This window comes from Trichomycterus rosablanca, chromosome 4, assembly GCF_030014385.1.
Source record: "Trichomycterus rosablanca isolate fTriRos1 chromosome 4, fTriRos1.hap1, whole genome shotgun sequence".
Lineage (NCBI taxonomy): Eukaryota > Metazoa > Chordata > Actinopteri > Siluriformes > Trichomycteridae > Trichomycterus > Trichomycterus rosablanca.
This window is the reverse complement of record NC_085991.1, coordinates 53,850,728-53,872,590: the sequence shown is the minus strand read 5'-3', so window position 1 is coordinate 53,872,590 and position 21,863 is coordinate 53,850,728. Positions and strand designations below refer to the sequence as shown.

Below are 21,863 nucleotides of genomic sequence, written 5' to 3'. Positions count from 1 at the left end.
AACCAGCCAATCAACGACGAGTCTGATTGTGACAGAACTCATCAAGGACAAGTCCCATTGCACAGAAGGTTACTGTGTTCATCACTAGTTTGATTCAAGGAGTCGATTCCTTATTTCGATTCCGTATTTTAACGTCACAAATGGGGATTTATTTAATGTTTTATCTATTATTGTTTTAAATATACACGTAGTTTTACCTAGTTTAATGTCTGCAATACATCCCAAAAAAATTGGGAAAGGGGCAATACGAGACTGGGAAGTTTGTAAAATAATCAAAAACACCTCGTAGTTTCCACAGGTGACACTGTGATTATACAACCCCAAATCAGAAAAAGTTGGGACAGGATGGAAAATGCAGATAATATATAAACACAGAGTTTCTTACATTTACTTTGACTTTTATTTGACGTCAGACAGGATGAACCTGAGATATTTCATCTTTTATCTGCTCAACTTCATTTCATTTATTAATAAACATCCATTCCTGCATTTCAGACCTGCAACACATTCCAAAAAAAGTTGGGACGGTAAAGCATTTACCACTTTGTAATGTTGCCGTTCCTTTTCACCACTTAAAGATGTTTTGGCACCGAGGAGACCGAGTGATTTAGTGTTTCAGCTTTTATTTTGTCTCGTTCTTCCTGCAAACACGTCTTAAGATGTGCAGCAGTACGGGGGGTCGTCGTTGTTTCAAAATTCTTCACACGTTCCCTACTGGGGACGGGTCAGGACTGCAGGCAGGCCAGTCCAGCACCCGTACCCTCTTCTTTGTAATGTGTGCAGCAGGTGGTTTTGCATCGTCTTGTTGAAAAATGCTGGACGTCCCTGGAAAAGACGACGTCTTGAAGGCAGCACATGTTGCTCTAAGATCTCAATGTACTTTACTGCATTAATGCTGCATCACAGAGTGTAAATGACATTTACCAAAGGGTACTGACACGCCCCCATACCATGACAGACCCTGGTACTGACACACCCCCATACCATGACAGACCCTGGTACTGACAAACTGCCATACCATGGCAGACCCTGGCTTTTGGACTAACAGTCTGGATGGTCCTTTTGGTCTTTGGTCTGGAGCACACGGCGTCCATTTTTTCCAAAAAAAAGACCTGGAATGCTGATTCATCTGACCACAATACACGTTTCCACTGTGTGATGGTCCATCCTAGATGCCTCCGAGCCCAGATAAGTCGACGGCGCTTCTGGACATGGTTAACATAAGGCTTCTTTTTTGCACAGTAAAGTGTTAAGTATGATTTGTGCAGTTACTCTGTATTGTAGAGCTTGATAAAGGTTTGATAAACTAATCCCTCACCCATGTGGTTATATCAGCTAGTGTTGAGTGGAGGTTCTTGATGCGGCGCCGTCTGAGGGATGGAAGATCACGAGCGTTCAGATTAAGCTTGTGTCCTTAACCTTTACACACTGAAATTCCTCCTGATTCCTTGAATGGTTTAATGATATTCTGCACTGTAGAGGGAGAACATGCAAATCCTTCCAATCTTTCTTTGAGGTTCATTGTTTTTAATCATTTCAATCATTTTCTTACACATTTGTGGACAAACTGGATCCTCTGATCATCTTTACTCATCAGAGACTCTCAGCCTTTCCTGGATGCTGCTTTTGTACCAAACCATGATCACAATCACCTGTTCACATCACATCATTATTTAGTTTTACCTCATTACTAGCCCTAAATTGCCCCCGTCCCAACTTTTTTGGAATGTGTTGCAGGTCTGAAATGCAGGAATGGATGTTTATTAATAAATGAAATGAACTTGAGCAGATAAAACATGAAATATCTCAAAGTCAAAGTCAATGTAAGAAACTCTGTGTTTTATTTTATTTACATTTTCCATACTGTCCCAACTTTTTCTGATTGAGGTTGTATTTTCACCCAGTGCAGGACTTTTTCTGGAAAGTGGTGTCAATCTATTACACAGCAACCCACACTTACACTTCCCCACACATGGTGGCAGTTTAAAGCATCCAATCTACCTTCTGCATGTTTTAGGAAGGTGGGAGGATGGAACTCATGTGGATCGAATCCAGGTCCACGACACATGTTACGGTGCACCACCCACACTACCAGCTGTGCCATTGTGCAAATTCTAGCGCACCATTAATCAGCAACAAATAGCGCTGCGAGCTCCGCCCCCCTGGGTGCCACCAGACCCCATCAGTGGTCAGGGTCACAGTGGGTAGCACCTCCCTACACAATCACAAACACATCCAATCCATCTTTCCAGCTTCTGCCGTGACCAGAAGCACGAGTGCCCAGAAGCAGGGATCGAACCCAGGTCCTCAGGTCTGTGCTGCTTCTATTTCAGTCTTTTATCCAAAGCGACTTACAGTATACAGTCTAAGCAATTGAGGGTTAAGGGCCTTGCTCAAGGGCCCAACAGTGGCAACCTGGCAGTGGTGGGGTTTGAACCTGCGATTTTCTGATTACTAGTCCAGTACCTTAACCGCTAGGCTGCAACTGCCCTAGGGACGCCAAATATGACGAGATATCACGTGTAAGTCTAAAAACGACACGGCCAAAAGTATGTGGACACCTTACCATGCACCAAACCATTTTCCTTTCATTGCAGCTATAACAGCCTCCACTCTTCGGAGTGTTTCTGTGTAATACTGTCTTCATGCCTCACACATAATCGACGCATCCAATGCATCCCAAAAGTATCACACTGAAATGGTTCATGACTTTATTTACGCTGCTTTGCGCACAGTTAGGAGCGTAGCATTTATTACAATAATTAGTTCTATATACCTGTTAAAAATGGGCGTGTCTAAAACCCCTGTACTGAGTCCCAGTTTTCAGGAACACACCCTGGACAGGGGCACCTATTCTTGATGTTTTTGAGAGGCGAGAGGAAACCTGGAATACGCAGAAAACACCTACTCGAACAGTGGGAGAACATGCCAAACTTATCATACAGTGTTAGAACATGTCATATGCAGTCCTGTATTGATAAGTGGCACTGACCCGATTGGGCCTGGACATCACACACTCATACATTCACTCACACAGTGAAGATTCACCTCCTACTGTAAAGAACATGCAAAACTCCTCACGCACAGTGACCACAGGCGAGGATGGAACCGGGTTCCAGTTATCTGGCACTGTAGTTACTCAGGACCGGAACCCTGAAACGTCTCATCGTGTCTGAGGAACACAAAACCATCATTTAGTGCAGGTGGTGATGAAGAGAGGACTTGTGCTCCTCATCCCTCCTTCATATTCAGTCCTCGACCTTCTCACTTCATTTCCATTTCAATAGGAACGACCGCGCTGAGGCCGAGAAGCTACCGAACCCAGAATCACGAGAGGAATCTTTTTACTTTTTTAGATTTTTGGGATTGTTTTATGTTTTTTTTTGTATTACCCACTTAGTCCTGGTCAGGGTTGCAGTTGGTCCGGTGTCAATCAGAAGCACTGGGTGCACGGCAGGAGTGTAACCAGGCAGCAGGGCGCCAGGCTCAGCTACACCGAGCAAATCCTGAAACCTTTCTTAAAACGAGAACTGTATCAGTCCAATAGGGACGCTAGAGTTAGAATTATGTTTCTAGAACACAGGACAGGGATCTAGAGTCAGAACAATGTTTCTAGAACACAGGACAGGGATCTAAAGTCAGAACTATGTTTCTACAGCACATGACAGTGATCTAGAGTTAGAATTATGTTTCTAGAGCACAGGGCATAGGTTCTAAAGTCAGAACTATGTTTCTAGAACACAGGACAGGGATCTAGAGTCAGAACTATGTTTCTAGAACACAGGACAGGGATCTAGAGTCAGACCGATGTTTCTAGAACACATGACCAGGATCTAGAGTCAGAAACTATGGTTCTAGAGCACATGACAGTGATCTAGAGATACAACTATGTTTTTTAGAACTCAGGACAGGGAACTAGAGTTAGAATTATGTTTCTAGAACACAGGGCAGGAATCTAGAGTCAAAACTATGTTTCTACAGCACATGACAGTGATCTAGAGTTAGAATTATGTTTCTAGAACACAGAACAGGGATCTAGAGTTAGAACTATGTTTCTAGAGCACAGGACAGGGATCTAGAGTCAGAACTATGTTTCTAAAGCACAGGATGGGGATCTAGAGTTAGAATCATGTTTCTAGAACACAGAACAGGGATCTAGAGTTAGAACTATGTTTCTAAAGCACAGGATGGGGATCTAGAGTTAGAATCATGTTTCTAGAGCACAGGACAGGGATCTAGAGTCAGAACTATGTTTCTAAAGCACAGGATGGGGATCTAGAGTTAGAATCATGTTTCTAGAACACAGAACAGGGATCTAGAGTTAGAACTATGTTTCTAGAGCACAGGATGGGGATCTAGAGTCAGAAGGATGTTTATAGAGCACAGGACATAGGTTCTAGAGTCAGAACTATGTTTCTAGAACACAGGACGGTGATCTAGAGTCAGAAGGATGTTTATAGAACTAAGATTATAAAGCACCCAAAATCTAGTCAGAACTGTGGCATCTATAGTTATAACTATGTTTCTAGAACACATGGCCAGGAACTACGTATGTTTGTAGAATCTAGAGTTAGAACTATGTTTCTAGAAGACATGACCGAGCTCTAAAGCTGGAACTATCAATCCCTGTCTTGTCATTTTCTGAAATAAGTTCCTAGAGGACAAGACAGGGATCTAGAATTAGAACCATGTTTTTTGAACACAGGACAGGCAATCATAGAGCAGTAAACAAAGATCTAGAACAAGAAATACAATACAATTATAAATCACCATATATGGATCTACAGCCAGATCTGTGACTCTAGAGCCCCATGCAGATATCCACAGCCAGGCTTTTTTTGGTGTGGGGGGGGGGGACCTTGTCCTGAGTGTTCATGCCTAGCATATAGTTAAAGTAATTACATTTTCAGGTGCACCTGGACCCACAGTGAGCCTGACCAGGATAAAATGATTATAAAACTGTGAGTGATGTTTCCTCTGACTGTCTTTGTGTTTTACACCATTAGATATTATTCACGACATTGTGTATTAACACAAATCAGAGGGATAAACGCACGGCTGCTTCAGAATAAACATGACTGATCATTCAAACCCTCCACCTTTATCCGGGCTTGTGACCAGCACTAAGGGTGTTCACACAGAAAGGTCCCGGACCGCCCCGCCCCGCCCCGCCCGGGGACTGGTGCGAGACGACAGTGCTACCCACTTAGCCACCGTGCAACGTCTGTATTCGTGAGCCCAGCCCGGGATTCGAACCCCCTGAAACCAGCAGGGTGGTTCGGCACCATCGCACCACACCAGCTCACACCTAAAAATGAAAAGCGACAATATGAGGTTCTCAAAGACGCGTGTGTTCCTTCAGACAAAGACGGGGGGGGGAGTCCAGCTTTTATTTTGACGAGGAAACATACGAAATATTAACAGTTCCAGGATCAACAATTACAAAAAACAAACCGACCTTTCAATAGCAAAAATATACATTTATATACAGACACGCTCCTCTGAAAGCCTTTTTCCTTTTACCGCGCTGGATATCATCAAGAGTTCCTGTTAAGAAGAGAAGAGAGAAACATGCTAGGCGGCGTCCCGCGATATCCAGCCGCTCTCGGTGAGAAAGTTCAGGATGCGTCTCTTCAGCAGCTTGTCCAGGTACCCCGGTAAGCGGCTCTTAGCCGGGGCGCCCTGTCGCTTCTGCAGATGATCCTTAATTATGATGGTTTTTACCGTCAAGTATCGACTGGGACTCAAGTTCAGCGAGGTGCAGAGCAGCTTCTCCCGGTCGGAGAGCAGCTCGAAGCCCGTCAGGTGCTCGATGGCCGAGAACTCGCCGTCCTTCCCCTCCTCCTTGATGCCGCCGGCTCCGCCGCCCGCGTTGGCGCCGCTTCCCGAGTTAGCCCCGCCCCCGATCCCGACTCCGGCCCCCGCCCCACCTCCGGCGCCGCCTCCTCCTCCTCCTCCGCTCCCCCGCTTGGAGCTCTTGTTCTCCTTGCGCTTCTCGCGCTTGTGCCGCGCGGCCTCGTACTCGGTCGACTCGTCCAGGCGGGCGATCCCGTTGCGCCGGTACCTCTGGAGCTCGCGCACCTTGGCCCGCAGCGTGCGCTCCTTGTGCATGTTCTCGAAAAAGTCCTCGAACTCGCGCTGCGCCATGAACTGGCAGAGCGCCCGCAGCTTGACCCGCTGCTCGCGCTCCTCCTTGGTGATCTTGCGCTTCCCCGGACCCGGCGGCGCCGATCCGGCGGCGGGCGGAGCCGTTCCGGCGCCGCCGCCGCCCACGCCGCCGCCCACGCCCACGCCGGTCTTGTCCTTCTTCTCCTTGCCGAGGAACGCCGGGACCAGGCCGTAGTCGCGCGCCACGTCCTTGCGGCGCTGCCTCTCGCGCAGCTTGCGTACGTACATGTCCACGTGCGCCCGCTTCATCTCCAGCTCCACGTCCTCGTCGTCGTAGTTGATGGACAGGCCGCTGACCAGCAGCTCCGCCTCGTGCTCGTACTCCACCTCGTAGTCGTCCCGCAGGGGCATGTAGCCCAGCTGCTGCTGCTCGGCCGGCGTGAGGTCCAGCGGCAGCGGCGGCGAGGTCAGGCTGGGGGACAGCGGCGCCCCGCCCGGGCACGTGTGGTCGGTCACGCGGTTCGGGATCACCTCGGGGATGCACGCCTTGCCCAGGTTGCCGTGGATGTACATGGTCACGTAGTGCTCCATCACCTCCTGAGGCGTCCGAGAGGCGCCCACATGGGCCGCCATGTCCTCCTAAAACACACACAAACAAACACTGGCATTAGATCCTCCTAGATGGCCACACACACACACACACACACACACAATACCATGATACACTCATACCACCATCAGCACACACACACACACACACAATACCATGTTATACTGGTACCAACCCCACACACACACACAATACACTCATACCACCATCAGCACACACACACACACACACACACACACACAATACCATGTTATACTGGTACCAACCCCACACACACACACAATACACTCATACCACCATCAGCACACACACACACACACACAATACCATGTTATACTGGTACCAACCCCACACACACACACAATACACTCATACCACCATCAGCACACACACACACACACACACACACACACACACAATACCATGTTATACTGGTACCAACCCCACACACACACACAATACACTCATACCACCATCAGCACACACACACACACACACACACACACAATACCATGTTATACTGGTACCAACCCCACACACACACACAATACACTCATACCACCATCAGCACACACACACACACACACACACACACAATACCATGTTATACTGGTACCAACCCCACACACACACACAATACACTCATACCACCATCAGCACACACACACACACACACACACACACACACACACACACACACACACACACACAATACACTCATACCACCATCAGCACACACACACACACACACACACAATACCATGTTATACTGGTACCAACCCCACACACACACACAATACACTCATACCACCATCAGCACACACACACACACACACAATACCATGTTATACTGGTACCAACCCCACACACACACACAATACACTCATACCACCATCAGCACACACACACACACACACACACACACAATACCATGTTATACTGGTACCAACCCCACACACACACACAATACACTCATACCACCATCAGCACACACACACACACACACACACACACACACACACACACACACACACACACAATACACTCATACCACCATCAGCACACACACACACACACACACACAATACCATGTTATACTGGTACCAACCCCACACACACACACAATACACTCATACCACCATCAGCACACACACACACACACACAATACCATGTTATACTGGTACCAACCCCACACACACACACAATACACTCATACCACCATCAGCACACACACACACACACACACACAATACACTCATACCACCATCAGCACACACACACACACACAATACCATGTTATACTGGTACCAACCCCACACACACACACAATACACTTATACCACCATCAGCACACACACACACACACAATACCATGTTATACTGGTACCAACCCCACACACACACACAATACACTTATACCACCATCAGCACACACACACACACACACACAATACCATGTTATACTGGTACCAACCCCACACACACACACAATACACTCATACCACCATCAGCACACACACACACACACACACACACACAATACCATGATACCCTCATACCAACGCACTACCATGTCACATTAACACCACACACCACCAGGGCCCCACGCATATGATCATGATACACTCACCACCATGTTAGACTAACTGGACCAGAAACCATTAAATAGCCACAACATTAAAACCACCTCCATGTTTCTACACTCACTGTCCATGTTATCAGCTCCACTTACCATATAGAAGCACTTTGTAGTTCTACAATTACTGACTGTAGTCCATCTGTTTCATGCTGTTCTTCAATGGTCAGGACCACCACAGAGCAGGTATTATTTGGGTGGTGGATGATTCTCAGCACTGCAGTGACACTGACATGGTGCTGGTGTGTTAGTGTGTGTTGTGCTGGTATGAGTGGATCAGACACAGCAGCGCTGCTGGAGTTTTTAAACACCTCACTGTCACTGCTGGACTGAGAATCGTCCACCAACCAAATATATCCAGCCAACAGCGCCCCGTGGGCAGCGTCCTGTGAGCACTGATGAAGGTCTAGAAGATGACCGACTCAAACAGCAGCAATAGATGAGCGATCGTCTCTGACTTTACATCTACAAGGTGGACCAACTAGGTAGGAGTGTCTAATAGAGTGGACAGTGAGTGGACACGGTGTTTAAAAACTCCAGCAGCGCTGCTGTGTCTGATCCACTCATACCAGCACAACACACACTAACACACCACCACCATGTCAGTGTCACTGCAGTGCTGAGAATCATCCACCACCTAAATAATAGCTGCTCTGTGGGGGTCCTGACCATTGAAGAACAGCATAAAAGGGGCTAACAAAGCATGTAGAGAAACAGATGGACTACAGTCAGTAATTGTAGAACTACAAAGTGCTTCTATATGGTAAGTGGAGCTGATAACATGGACAGTGAGTGTAGAAACAAGGAGGTGGTTTTAATGTTGTGGCTGATCGGTATATATATATATATATATATATGGAAGCTGAGAGTTAGGGTTAAGAACCTTGCTCAGGAGTCCAATATTGGCGCACACACACCATAATACACTACGAAGTGGACCAGTACCACAGTTAACGTGTTGATCAGGTACGAGGGGACACACACACACAGTGCACCTGTCCTGCAGGTGTATCACACCGTCACTTACCCAGTTCCCGAACCCGTACTGTTCGATGGCATCGAGCAGCGACTGCTCCTCCCTGCTGGTCCATCCTCCCTCAGCCTCGGGACCCCACAGAGTGAAGCGGCCTCCGTCCACTTGCTGATAACCGTGCCATCTGCGGTGCGTCCCGATCTCCGCCCCCGCGCAGAAGCACTCGGGGCACAGCTCGATGTCCACGCAGTCCGTGCAGCGAAGCCGCAGGTTCGAAACGTCCGCCAAGCAGTTCACACAGTACTTCTTACCCAGCTCCGCCATCTTGGCTCCGGCTGCTGTGTGTGTGTGTGTGTGTGTGTGTGTGTGTGTATCTGCATCTGCGTGAGCGCCTGTTTGTGTGTGTCTGACCCGCGCATGCGCACTACAGCGGTTCAAGACACGCCCCCCCGCTAGCGTTAACACGAACGATTCGAATCCGAAGTCACACGAAGCCACACGAAGCCGAACAGCCAATCAGCCAATCAGAACGCGCGCTCGCTCATCTTAATGAATATTCTTGAGCGCTATACATGAAAGGAGAGAGCGGGTGTTCTGATTGGCTGGTTGGTAACCAGGACGACCGAACACTAACCTGGAAGGAGAAACAGGAGTCTGGAGCTAATGCTAACGCTACCGCTATTATAGGTGAAGATTTAATTCATAGTGAATTAATTCAATGTTATTTATGTTGTAATGTGTTTAATATTAAGTACATTAAAGTACACCTGTCTTATCTATCTATCTATCTATCTATCTATCTATCTATCTATCTATCTATCTATCTATCTATCTATCTGTCTGTCTATCTATCTATTAGTCTGTCTTTTTATCTGTTTGTCTGTCTATCTATATATCTGTCTATCTGTCTGTCTATCTATCTTAATATCTGTCTGTCTGTCTATTTGTCTGTCTGTCTATCTATATATCTGTCCGTTTATCTGTCTGTCTGTCTGTTTATCTATCTGTCCGTTTGTCTGTGTCTATCTATTTATCTGTCTGTCTATCTGTCTGTCTATATATATCTGTCTGTCTGTCTGTATGTCTATCGTTCTATCTGTCTGTCTATCTATCTGTCTGTCAGGCTGTCTGTCTTTCTATCTATGTACCTGTTTCAGCATGAGTATTTATTATTGTTATTATTATTATTTATTGACTTATAATACTATTAAGGTTTTATTGTCATTATTGTTATATATTCTGTATTGTCAATTACCTATGATGTGTTAATATTTAGTACATTAAAGTACACCTGTCTGTCTGTCTGTCTGTCTGTCTGTCTATCTATCTATATACAGTATATATATATATATGTGTGTGTGTATGTTTCAGCAACAACAAACATTTATTATTATTGTTATTATTAAATCAAAATCAAATCAAATTTTTTGACGTATTATCTTATTTTTTTGTATTCCATTGTAATTATTTGTACTTACAATAGTTTATTCATTATTAGTACGTTTCTCTACTACTATTTGAAATTATATATACAGTGTATCACAAAAGTGACTACACCCCTCACATTTCTGCAAATATTTCATTATATCTTTTCATTGGACAACACTATAGACATGAAACTTGGATATAACTTAGAGTAGTCAGTGTACAGCTTGTATAGCAGTGTAGATTTACTGTCTTCTGAAAATAACTCAACACACAGTCATTAATGTCTAAATAGCTGCAACATAAGTGAGTACACCCCACAGTGAACATGTCCAAATTGTGCCCAAATGTGTCGTTGTCCCTCCCTGGTGTCATGTGTCAAGGTCCCAGGTGTAAATGGGGAGCAGGGCTGTTAAATTTGGTGTTTTGGGTACAATTCTCTCATACTGGCCACTGGATATTCAACATGGCACCTCATGGCAAAGAACTCTCTGAGGATGTGAGAAATAGAATTGTTGCTCTCCACAAAGATGGCCTGGGCTATAAGAAGATTGCTAACACCCTGAAACTGAGCTACAGCATGGTGGCCAAGGTCATACAGCGGTTTTCCAGGACAGGTTCCACTCGGAACATGCTTCGCCAGGGTCGACCAAAGAAGTTGAGTCCACGTGTTCGGCATCATATCCAGAGGTTGGCTTTAAAAAATAGACACATGAGTGCTGCCAGCATTGCTGCAGAGGTTGAAGACGTGGGAGGTCAGCCTGTCAGTGCTCAGACCATACGCCGCACACTGCAGCAACTCGGTCTGCATGGTCGTCATCCCAGAAGGAAGCTGACGCACAAGAAAGCCCGCAAACAGTTTGCTGAAAACAAGCAGTCCAAGAACATGGATTACTGGAATGCCCTGTGGTCTGACGAGACCAAGATAAACTTGTTTGGCTCAGATGGTGTCCAGCATGTGTGGCGGCGCCCTGGTGAGAAGTACCAAGACAACTGTATCTTGCCTACAGTCAAGCATGGTGGTGGTAGCATCATGGTCTTGGGCTGCATGAGTGTTGCTGGCACTGGGGAGCTGCAGTTCATTGAGGGGAACATGAATTCCAACATGTACTGTGACATTCTGAAACAGAGCATGATCCCCTCCCTTCGAAAACTGGGCCTCATGGCAGTTTTCCAACAGGATAACGACCCCAAACACAACCTCCAAGATGACAACTGCCTTGCTGAGGAAGCTGAAGGTAAAGGTGATGGACTAAACCCAATTGAGCACCTGTGGCGCATCCTCAAGTGGAAGGTGGAGGAGTTCAAGGTGTCTAACATCCACCAGCTCCGTGATGTCATCATGGAGGAGTGGAAGAGGATTCCAGTAGCAACCTGTGCAGCTCTGGTGAATTCCATGCCCAGGAGGGTTAAGGCAGTGCTGGATAATAATGGTGGTCACACAAAATATTGACACTTTGGGCACAATTTGGACATGTTCACTGTGGGGTGTACTCACTTATGTTGCCAGCCATTTAGACATTAATGGCTGTGTGTTGAGTTATTTTCAGAAGACAGTAAATCTACACTGCTATACAAGCTGTACACTGACTACTCTAAGTTATATCCAAGTTTCATGTCTATAGTGTTGTCCCATGAAAAGATATAATAAAATATTTGCAGAAATGTGAGGGGTGTACTCACTTTTGTGATACACTGTATATAAACGGGTCGTTCTTGGGATTTGGTGCCTTTTGGACCTTAAAACTTTTTTGAAAATGAAACACTGCTTTAATTTGTTTTTCATGTTTTATCATAAAAAGCACGTTTTACTTTTCTAAACTAATATTGGTCAAGCTAAATTACATATGCACCTTATATACACTGTGACGTCCGTGTTATGTATTAGGTCGTAACAGGGTGGACCATAACAGGGTGGACATTCTGACATAAAATTAGCCATTAGATAGCGAGTGAGCAAATCCATGCTAGCATAAAAGTGAATTCAGACGAAGAATTATCTGCTTCTTAGTGTGATTATTTTTACAATTATCAAATCATGTTGCTTTTTCTCATATATCCCGTAACAGGGTGGACACGTTATAGTTGACCATATAAAACTTTTAGGATAAAATGTGGAAAAAACAACATTAAAACGAGGAGTTTAATGAGCCGCTCATCTTCCACAGTCGTTTTCCCTCCAAAAAGATCATGTGAGCTCCAGGAAATGATGTCAGGATGTAAAACAGCTCTTCATTTTAAGAGACAGTAGTCAGAAATAACAGGGTGGACTTGAGGGCAACCTGAGGGACGTGTGAAAAATCCTCATAATCAGCAATAAAATCAAACTCATAAAGAAAAACAATCCAGGGTTTAGAGGGACTTAAGCAAAGCTTTTAAACAGTATTGAAAGACTGAGATATTTTCATGATTAAACCTCATATATCATCACATGGGAAAACCTCTTCTATCTAACAGATAAAAACAGTATGTATACAGTCATTGTATTGGGGGGGGGGTAGAAAACATTGTGTTTAGTATCTGAAAGTGTTCATTATTTCAGTAAGATATTTAGAAATTTTATTGTTTAAAATGTACTTAATAAATACAGTGATCAGTACTGGGGACACAAAAGGCACCGAATTGTGGGAATGACCCATATTTACACAGCCGAGTCAAATTATTACAAATTATTATGACCATTTCTTACTTTTGACGGCTGCAGTGTGTAGCTTTGGTGAGTTTAGTGGGTGTATAAGGTGTGGAAGGCACTCTCAACCGAATCCATACTTGTAGATCACGTCTCCCAAACGTGCTGATCGTCCCACATTGGTTGGAAGAGCATGACCAGGAGTTGTCCACAGAAGTCCACAGACTTGACCCCAGTTGAGCATCTGTGGGAGCACCTCAATGGTGGTGTTGGCTCTATGCATCCTCCCCCAGGCCCCAGATACCTGTGACGACCTACCAGGACCTTATCGAGTCCCTCCCAACGCGTCTAGGTGTTGTCTGTGCTGCACACGCCGCTTACTCTGGATATTAGCTGCTGCTCAGAATAATGTGACTGTATATGTATATATAATATACTGTACATTAAAAAGTAATAAAGCAAAACAATAACAATAATAACAATAATAATAACCAACATGATCAGTTTAGTTTAATTGGAGCTTTTTTAATTTTGTTCATTAGTCCTTTATTCTTTATCACTGGTTATTTAGAATCTCTTAACGAATGTAAACGACTTCCAGATTCATTCCAGAGCTCATCACTGAGATAATGGAGAAGCAGTTACCTGAGGAAATGAGCTCTGCTCTGGAATCTGAAGATCCGAACATCACAGGTGCATCTGAGGACCTCGACAGTGAGAAAATCACCAAACCTGAAGCTGAAACCTCACACCTGGAAGTAGAAGAGACGGTGGTTACGGAGGAGGAGGAAGAAGTAAATACTCACACTGCTGAGATTGAGTCTGAGGCTGCTGTGGTAGATAATCCGGCAAATGTTGAAGAAGGTAAAGAGCCAGATGTGGAACCTCATGTAGGAGAACATCTCTCTCAGGAGAGAAGTGTCACAGATCAGGAAGATGGAGAGCAGAAGCTGGAGGAACGAGATGCACCTAAACTTGAAAGTCTGGTGGGAAAAGACCAACAGTGTACAGGTACAAGAACGCTGGATCAATTCTTTATTATTTCTTCACAGCCCAAGTCAAAAGTTTACACAAAAGTCCTGGAATTTTAAAGATTTCTGTTTTCTTTTGTGACTTAATGAAACATTTTAGCTCCAAATATTTATAAATTGTGTTTTTTATTCATTTATTCATCAAAAATAAACATACAGCAACTTATTGATTGTTGATATGGCATAAAAAGTTCCACAATGCCGTTTCATTTTCTGGCATGACCTCTTAAGTTCTTATTAGTGGTTATAATTAGCTACGGCTAGTGACTTCTCTGTGCCAATATAAACCAGGCTAGTTTGACTGCAGTCCTAAGACTGGGAAGCTCTGTACAGAGAGATCTCAAGTCAGGAATGGCACTTCTACACTGACCTGGTCACATGATCATGTGTTAACACATGTTTGTACACCGATCAGCCATAACATTAAAACCACCTCCTTGTTTCTACACTCACTGTCCATGTTATCAGCTCCACTTACCATATAGGAGCACTTTGTAGTTCTACAATTACTGACTGTAGTCCATCTGTTTCATGCTGTTCTTCAATGGTCAGGACCCCCAAAGGACCACCACAGAGCAGGTATTATTTAGTGGTGGATCATTCTCAGCACTGCAGTGACACTGACATGGTGGTGATGTGTTAGTGTGTGTTGTGCTGGTATGAGTGTCCACTCTATTAGACACTGTCCACTCTATCAGACACTCCTACCTAGTTGGTACAACTTGTAGATGTAAAGTCAGAGACGATCGCTCATCTATCGCTGCTGTTTGAGTCGCTCATCTTCTAGACCTTCATCAGTGGTCACAGGACGCTGCCCACGGGGCGCTGTTGACTGGATGTTTTTGGTTGGTGGACGATTCTCAGTCCAGCAGTGACAGTGAGGTGTTTAAAAACTCCAGCAGCGCTGCTGTGTCTGATCCACTCATACCAGCACAACACACACTAACACACCACCACCATGTCAGTGTCATGGCAGTGCTGAGAATCATCCACCACCTAAATAATACCTGCTCTGTGGTGGTCCTGTGGGGGTCCTAACCATTGAAGAACAGGGTAAGAGCAGCGTACAAAGCATGCAGAGAAACAGATGGACTACAGTCAGTAATTGTAGAACTACAAAGTGCTTCTATATGGTAAGTGGAGCTGATAACATGGACAGTGAGGTGGTGGTTTTAATGTTATGGCTGATCAGTGTAAGTACATAGTACATGGCAAGATGGTCTGATATAGTCCTAAAATGACTTGCACTGTTTCTTGCTGGTTCTTGGATTACATCTGATTATTTGATCACATTCGTCTCAGCATAAGGAACAGTTTGTTTTCTCTTTGTGACCTTGATTAAAAGACCACTGTTCCAAGTACTTCCAAGACCTGCAAATTTTTAGATCTATTTTTGATCCTTTTTTGTAGTTTTTAATTTTGATTTTATTAATAAATCTGTTTTACTAAGAAATTCTGCATTTATTACCACAGTTACTCCAGCTGATCTGAAAATAAACCATGAGGAGCAGCAGGAACTTCTCCGAGAACTCCAGGCAGAACAGGACCAGCTTACCCAGCTGAATTACCAGCTCCAAGCAAAACTAGCGAACTACTTCCAGAAACCAACAAACAGGCCACCATCAGGTAGAGACCAGGCCATCCCAGACCAGGAGCAACACTACCAGAAGTACTTAAACATGATGGAGGATCTAAAGCTGCAGAAGAATCTCTTGAAGCAGCAGGTCGACGATCTTCATCAGCAAAGCCGTGAGAAGCTGGAGCAGGTCGAGCGTGAGTGGAGAGTACAGGCGTCGACCAAGCGCGAGGTCATCGTCACCGCGCTGAGCCGGACGAAGGGCAAGGCGGGCGCCCGAGCCGAGGCCGAACGGCTGCAGGGGGCCGAGCAGAGACGCCAGGATGAGCTGGTCTCCGTCAGGCTCGAGAACGTCATGCTGCAGATGGAGGTGCACAAGCTGGAAGGAGCACACAGCGGGAGGAAAGTGCTGCACCAGATCGACTTCGAGCAGCTCAAGATGGAGAACCAGACGTACAGCGAGAAGATCGAAGAGCGCCACGAGGAGCTGCACAAGCTGAAGAAGAAAATCAACAACACTGTGCAGGTGCGGCCAGAGTTTCCAATCTCAGCGGTGCTATCAGTCGGTGGGGCGTCTACACAGACATGATTGGCTATTTCTGGGGGGAATCAACATCTCCTGATCTGTGGACCAGGCTAAGCCGCTGGGATGACCCCTGATAGCACTCACTCACTTTCTTAACCGCTTATCCAATTAGGGTCGGGGGGGGGGGTTATTCCAGCTTTTCAATGAGCGCAAGGCACACAGTAACACAGTGACCCGGACAGAACGAACAACGCTTAGTGTGAAAAATAAAACGTAACGTGGCTTGTTGTACTAAAACAATGAGTGATGAATTTGGGCATGAGCGCTTATAACCAGTACAGAGCGCTTATAACCAGTACAGAGCACTTATAACCAGTACAGAGCTCCTATAACCAGTTCATAGCACTTATAACCAGTAGAGAGCTCTTATAACCAGTACAGAGCACTTATAACCAGTAGAGAGCTCTTATAACCAGTACAGAGCACTTATAACCAGTAGAGAGCTCTTATAACCAGTACAGAGTGCTTATAACCAGTAGAGAGCACTTATAACCAGTAGAGAGCTCTTATAACCAGTACAGAGCACTTATAACCAGTAGAGAGCTCTTATAACCAGTACAGAGTGCTTATAACCAGTAGAGAGCACTTATAACCAGTACAGAGCACTTATAACCAGTACAGAGCACTTATAACCAGTAGAGAGCACTTATAACCAGTAGAGAGCTCTTATAACCAGTACAGAGCTCTTATAACCAGTACAGAGCACCTATAACCAGTAGAGAGCTCTTATAACCAGTACAGAGTGCTTATAACCAGTAGAGAGCACTTATAACCAGTAGAGAGCTCTTATAACCAGTAGAGAGCACTTATAACCAGTAGAGAGCACTTATAACCAGTAGAGAGCACTTATAACCAGTAGAGAGCACCTATAACCAGTAGAGAGCTCTTATAACCAGTACAGAGTGCTTATAACCAGTAGAGAGCACTTATAACCAGTAGAGAGCACTTATAACCAGTAGAGAGCGCTTATAACCAGTAGAGAGCGCTTATAACAAGTACTTCGAGCAGCTCAAGATGGAGAACCAGACGTACAGCGAGAAGATCGAAGAGCGCCACGAGGAGCTGCACAAGCTGAAGAAGAAAATCAACAACACTGTGCAGGTGCGGCCAGAGTTTCCAATCTCAGCGGTGCTATCAGTCGGTGGGGCGTCTACACAGACATGATTGGCTATTTCTGGGGGGAATCAACATCTCCTGATCTGTGGACCAGGCTAAGCCGCTGGGATGACCCCTGATAGCACTCACTCACTTTCTTAACCGCTTATCCAATTAGGGTCGGGGGGGGGGGTTATTCCAGCTTTTCAATGAGCGCAAGGCACACAGTAACACAGTGACCCGGACAGAACGAACAACGCTTAGTGTGAAAAATAAAACGTAACGTGGCTTGTTGTACTAAAACAATGAGTGATGAATTTGGGCATGAGCGCTTATAACCAGTACAGAGCGCTTATAACCAGTACAGAGCACTTATAACCAGTACAGAGCTCCTATAACCAGTTCATAGCACTTATAACCAGTAGAGAGCTCTTATAACCAGTACAGAGCACTTATAACCAGTAGAGAGCTCTTATAACCAGTACAGAGCACTTATAACCAGTAGAGAGCTCTTATAACCAGTACAGAGTGCTTATAACCAGTAGAGAGCACTTATAACCAGTAGAGAGCTCTTATAACCAGTACAGAGCACTTATAACCAGTAGAGAGCTCTTATAACCAGTACAGAGTGCTTATAACCAGTAGAGAGCACTTATAACCAGTACAGAGCACTTATAACCAGTACAGAGCACTTATAACCAGTAGAGAGCACTTATAACCAGTAGAGAGCTCTTATAACCAGTACAGAGCTCTTATAACCAGTACAGAGCACCTATAACCAGTAGAGAGCTCTTATAACCAGTACAGAGTGCTTATAACCAGTAGAGAGCACTTATAACCAGTAGAGAGCTCTTATAACCAGTAGAGAGCACTTATAACCAGTAGAGAGCACTTATAACCAGTAGAGAGCACCTATAACCAGTAGAGAGCTCTTATAACCAGTACAGAGTGCTTATAACCAGTAGAGAGCACTTATAACCAGTAGAGAGCACTTATAACCAGTAGAGAGCGCTTATAACCAGTAGAGAGCGCTTATAACAAGTACTCACAGCAAGGCAGCTCCCTAGGTTTTCGAACACACCCATGATCACCCTATCTGTGTGTGTGTGTGTGTGTGTGTGTGTGTGTGTTTACTCAGATCCTAACCCACATGAAAGAGAAGCTGCAGTTCATCCAGACGGAGAACCAGAACGAGCAGACTCATCTCGCCGAACTGAACGATGCGCTGCAGCGTGATCGAGAAGCTCTGACGAAGACGAAACAGGCCAGAGAAGCCCTCACCAACCACAACCTGCGTCTCAGGCAGCAGTGTGGCATGCTGGGAAACACCACGCTGCTGCGGGACCTAGAGGACACGGAGGACGAGCGAGAGGCGCTCGAGAGGCGAGTGGAGACCCTGAAGAGTCGCCACGCCCAGCTCACGGTGCGATCTGAACAGATGAAGAAGAACCTGGAGCAGAGGAACGTCCTAAATCACTGATGTGTGTGTGACGCGTCCCGAACAGCTCTGTGGTGCTTGGATCGATTCCCAACTGTCTCTGAAGATCAGCATCTTCTCTGTTTTCCACACTGGATACCAAAAAACATGCCAGTTGGTGGACTGACTACTCTATATTGACCCTAGGTGTCAATGAATGAGTAAATGAAGTGTTTGATGCTCTGCTCTGAATAATAAGTAATCGCTCCCCTCCTGATTGCTGCTGTATGTTCATCATGCTGAATTATTACATATACAGTAAACTGAGTAGAACTGAGTAGAAACACGGGCGTTATGTTAAGCATTATTTTTTAATTATTTATTAAAGGAACAAAGTTATCCAACACCCATATCACACTTCATTCATTGTCTGTTTTACCACACTTCATCCAGTGGGTCCTTTTGATTGGACAAAAGGCAGAAAACACTGTGGACAGGTCGTCATTCCATCACAGGGCAATTCTTGTAGCTCCAATCATGTGTTTCTTTATTTGGATTATTGAAATGTTTAAAAACAATGAACCTCAAAGAAAGATAGGAAGGAATTTGCATGTTCTCTCTCTACAGTGCAGAATATCATGAAACCATTCAAGAAATCAGGAGGAATTTTGGTGTGTAAAGACCAAATGCACAAGCACTCAGCCGGCATCAAGAACCTCCACTCAACACTAGCTGATATAACCTGGGTGAGGGATTAGTTTATCAAACCTTTATCAAGCTCTACAATACAGAGTTACTGCACAAATAATACTTAAAACTTTACTGTGCAAAAAAGAAGCCTTATGTTAACCATGTCCAGAAGCAGCGTCGACTTCTCTGGGCTCGTAGGCATCTAGGATGGACCATCACACAGAGGAAACGTGTTTTGTGGTCAGATGAATCAGCATTCCAGGCCTTTTTTGGAAAAAAAAAATGAACGAAAAGGACCAGCCAGACTGTTGTCAGATACAGTGAGGAAAATAAGTATTTGATACACTGCCGATTTTGCAAGTTTTCCCATCTACAAAGAATGGAGAGGCCTGTAATTTTTATCGTAGGGACACTTCAACTGTGAGACAGAATCTAAAAAAAAAATCCAGATAATCACATTGTATGATTTTTATTTGATCACCTACCAACCAGCAAGAATTCTGGCTCTAACAGACCTGTTAGTTTTTCTTTAAGAAGCTCCTCCTATTCTGCACTCATTACCTGTATTAATTGCACCTGTTTGAACTCGTTACCTGTATAAAAGACACCTGTCCACACACTCAATCAATCACACTCCTACCTCATCACCCTGACCAAGTCCAAAGAGCTGTCTAAGGACACCAGAGACAAAATTGTAGACCTGCACAAGGCTGGGATGGGCTACAGGACAATAGCAAGCAGCTTGGTGAGAAGGCAACAACTGTTGGCGCAATTATTCAAAAATGGAAGAAACACAAGATGACTGTCAATCTTCCTCGGTCTGCTGCTCCATGCAAGATCTCACCTCGTGGGGTAAGGATGATCCTGAGAAAGGTCAGGAATCAGCCCAGAACCACACGGGAGGACCTGGTCAATGACCCGAAGAGAGCTGGGACCACAGTCTCGAAGATTACCGTTAGTAACACACTACGCCGCCATGGATTAAAATCCTGCAGGGCACGCAAGGTCCCCCTGCTCACGCCAGCACATGTCCAGGCCCGTCATGACCATCTGGATGATCAAGAGGAGGCATGGGAGAAGGTCATGTGGTCAGATGAGACCAAAATAGAGCTTTTTGGTATCAACTCCACTCGCCGTGTTTGGAGGAAGAAGTAGGATGAGTACAACCCGTCCCAACCGTGAAGCATGGGGGTGGAAACATCATACTTTGGGGGACAGGACGACTGCACCGTATTGAAGGGAGGATGGATGGGGTCATGTATAGCGAGATTTTGGCCAACAACCTCCTTCCCTCAGTAAGAGCATTGGAGATGGGTCGTGGCCGGGTCTTCCAGCATGACAATGACCCGAAACAAACAGCCAGGGCAACTAAGGAGTGGCTCCATAAGAAGCATTTCAAGGTCCTGGAGTGGCCTAGCCAGTCTCCAGACCTGAACCCAATAGAAAATCTTTGGAGGAAGCTGAAACTCAATGTTGCCCAGCGACAGCCCCGAAACCTGAAAGATCTGGAGAAGATCTGTATGGAGGAGTGGGCCAAAATCCCTGCTGCAGTGTGTGCCAACTTGGTCAAGAACTACAGGAAACATCTGACCTCTGTAAAGGTTTCTGTACCAAATATTAAGTTCTGTTTTTCCATTGTATCAAATACTTATTTCATGCAATAAAATGCAAATTAATTATTTAAAAATCATACAATGTGATTTTCTGGATTTTTTTTTTAGATTCTGTCTCTCACAGTTGAAGTGTACCTACGATTAAAAATTACAGGCCAGTTTACAAAATCAGCAGTGTATTAAATACTTATTTTCCCCACTGTACAAGTCCAAAAGCCAGTCTGTCATGGTATGGGGTGTGTCAGTGCTCTTGGTAAAGGTCATTTACACTTCTGTGATGCAGCATTAATGCAGAAAAGTACATTGAGATCTTGCATTTTCCATGTTGTCTCAACTTTAAAAACTCAGCCACAAACTCATCAAATATCTCCTTTTATTTGATTTTATGCATTACATTTCTACCCATGCAAAGCAATTCACTTTCCATGGAAAAAAAAACAATGATAATAAAAAAATTGAAGGTTTTTCTGAAA

The 21,863-nt window shown here is 44.9% G+C and overlaps 2 protein-coding genes across 2 annotated transcripts; one reads left to right on the top strand and one right to left on the bottom strand.

Moving 5' to 3' along the window:
• Positions 1-5,376: 5,376 nt before the first annotated feature.
• Positions 5,377-9,658, bottom strand: tada2b (transcriptional adaptor 2B). Its single transcript, XM_062993458.1, has 2 exons — positions 9,383-9,658; positions 5,377-6,747 (listed from the first exon to the last, which is right to left on the bottom strand). The coding sequence occupies exons 1-2, from the start codon at positions 9,650-9,652 to the stop codon at positions 5,575-5,577; spliced, it is 1,443 nt and encodes a 480-aa protein (XP_062849528.1). The 5' UTR covers positions 9,653-9,658; the 3' UTR covers positions 5,377-5,574.
• Positions 9,659-9,940: 282 nt separating this feature from the next.
• Positions 9,941-19,483, top strand: cfap184 (cilia and flagella associated protein 184). Its single transcript, XM_062993457.1, has 4 exons — positions 9,941-10,015; positions 13,984-14,393; positions 15,887-16,515; positions 18,809-19,483. The coding sequence occupies exons 2-4, from the start codon at positions 14,012-14,014 to the stop codon at positions 19,148-19,150; spliced, it is 1,353 nt and encodes a 450-aa protein (XP_062849527.1). The 5' UTR covers positions 9,941-10,015; positions 13,984-14,011; the 3' UTR covers positions 19,151-19,483.
• Positions 19,484-21,863: the final 2,380 nt, after the last annotated feature.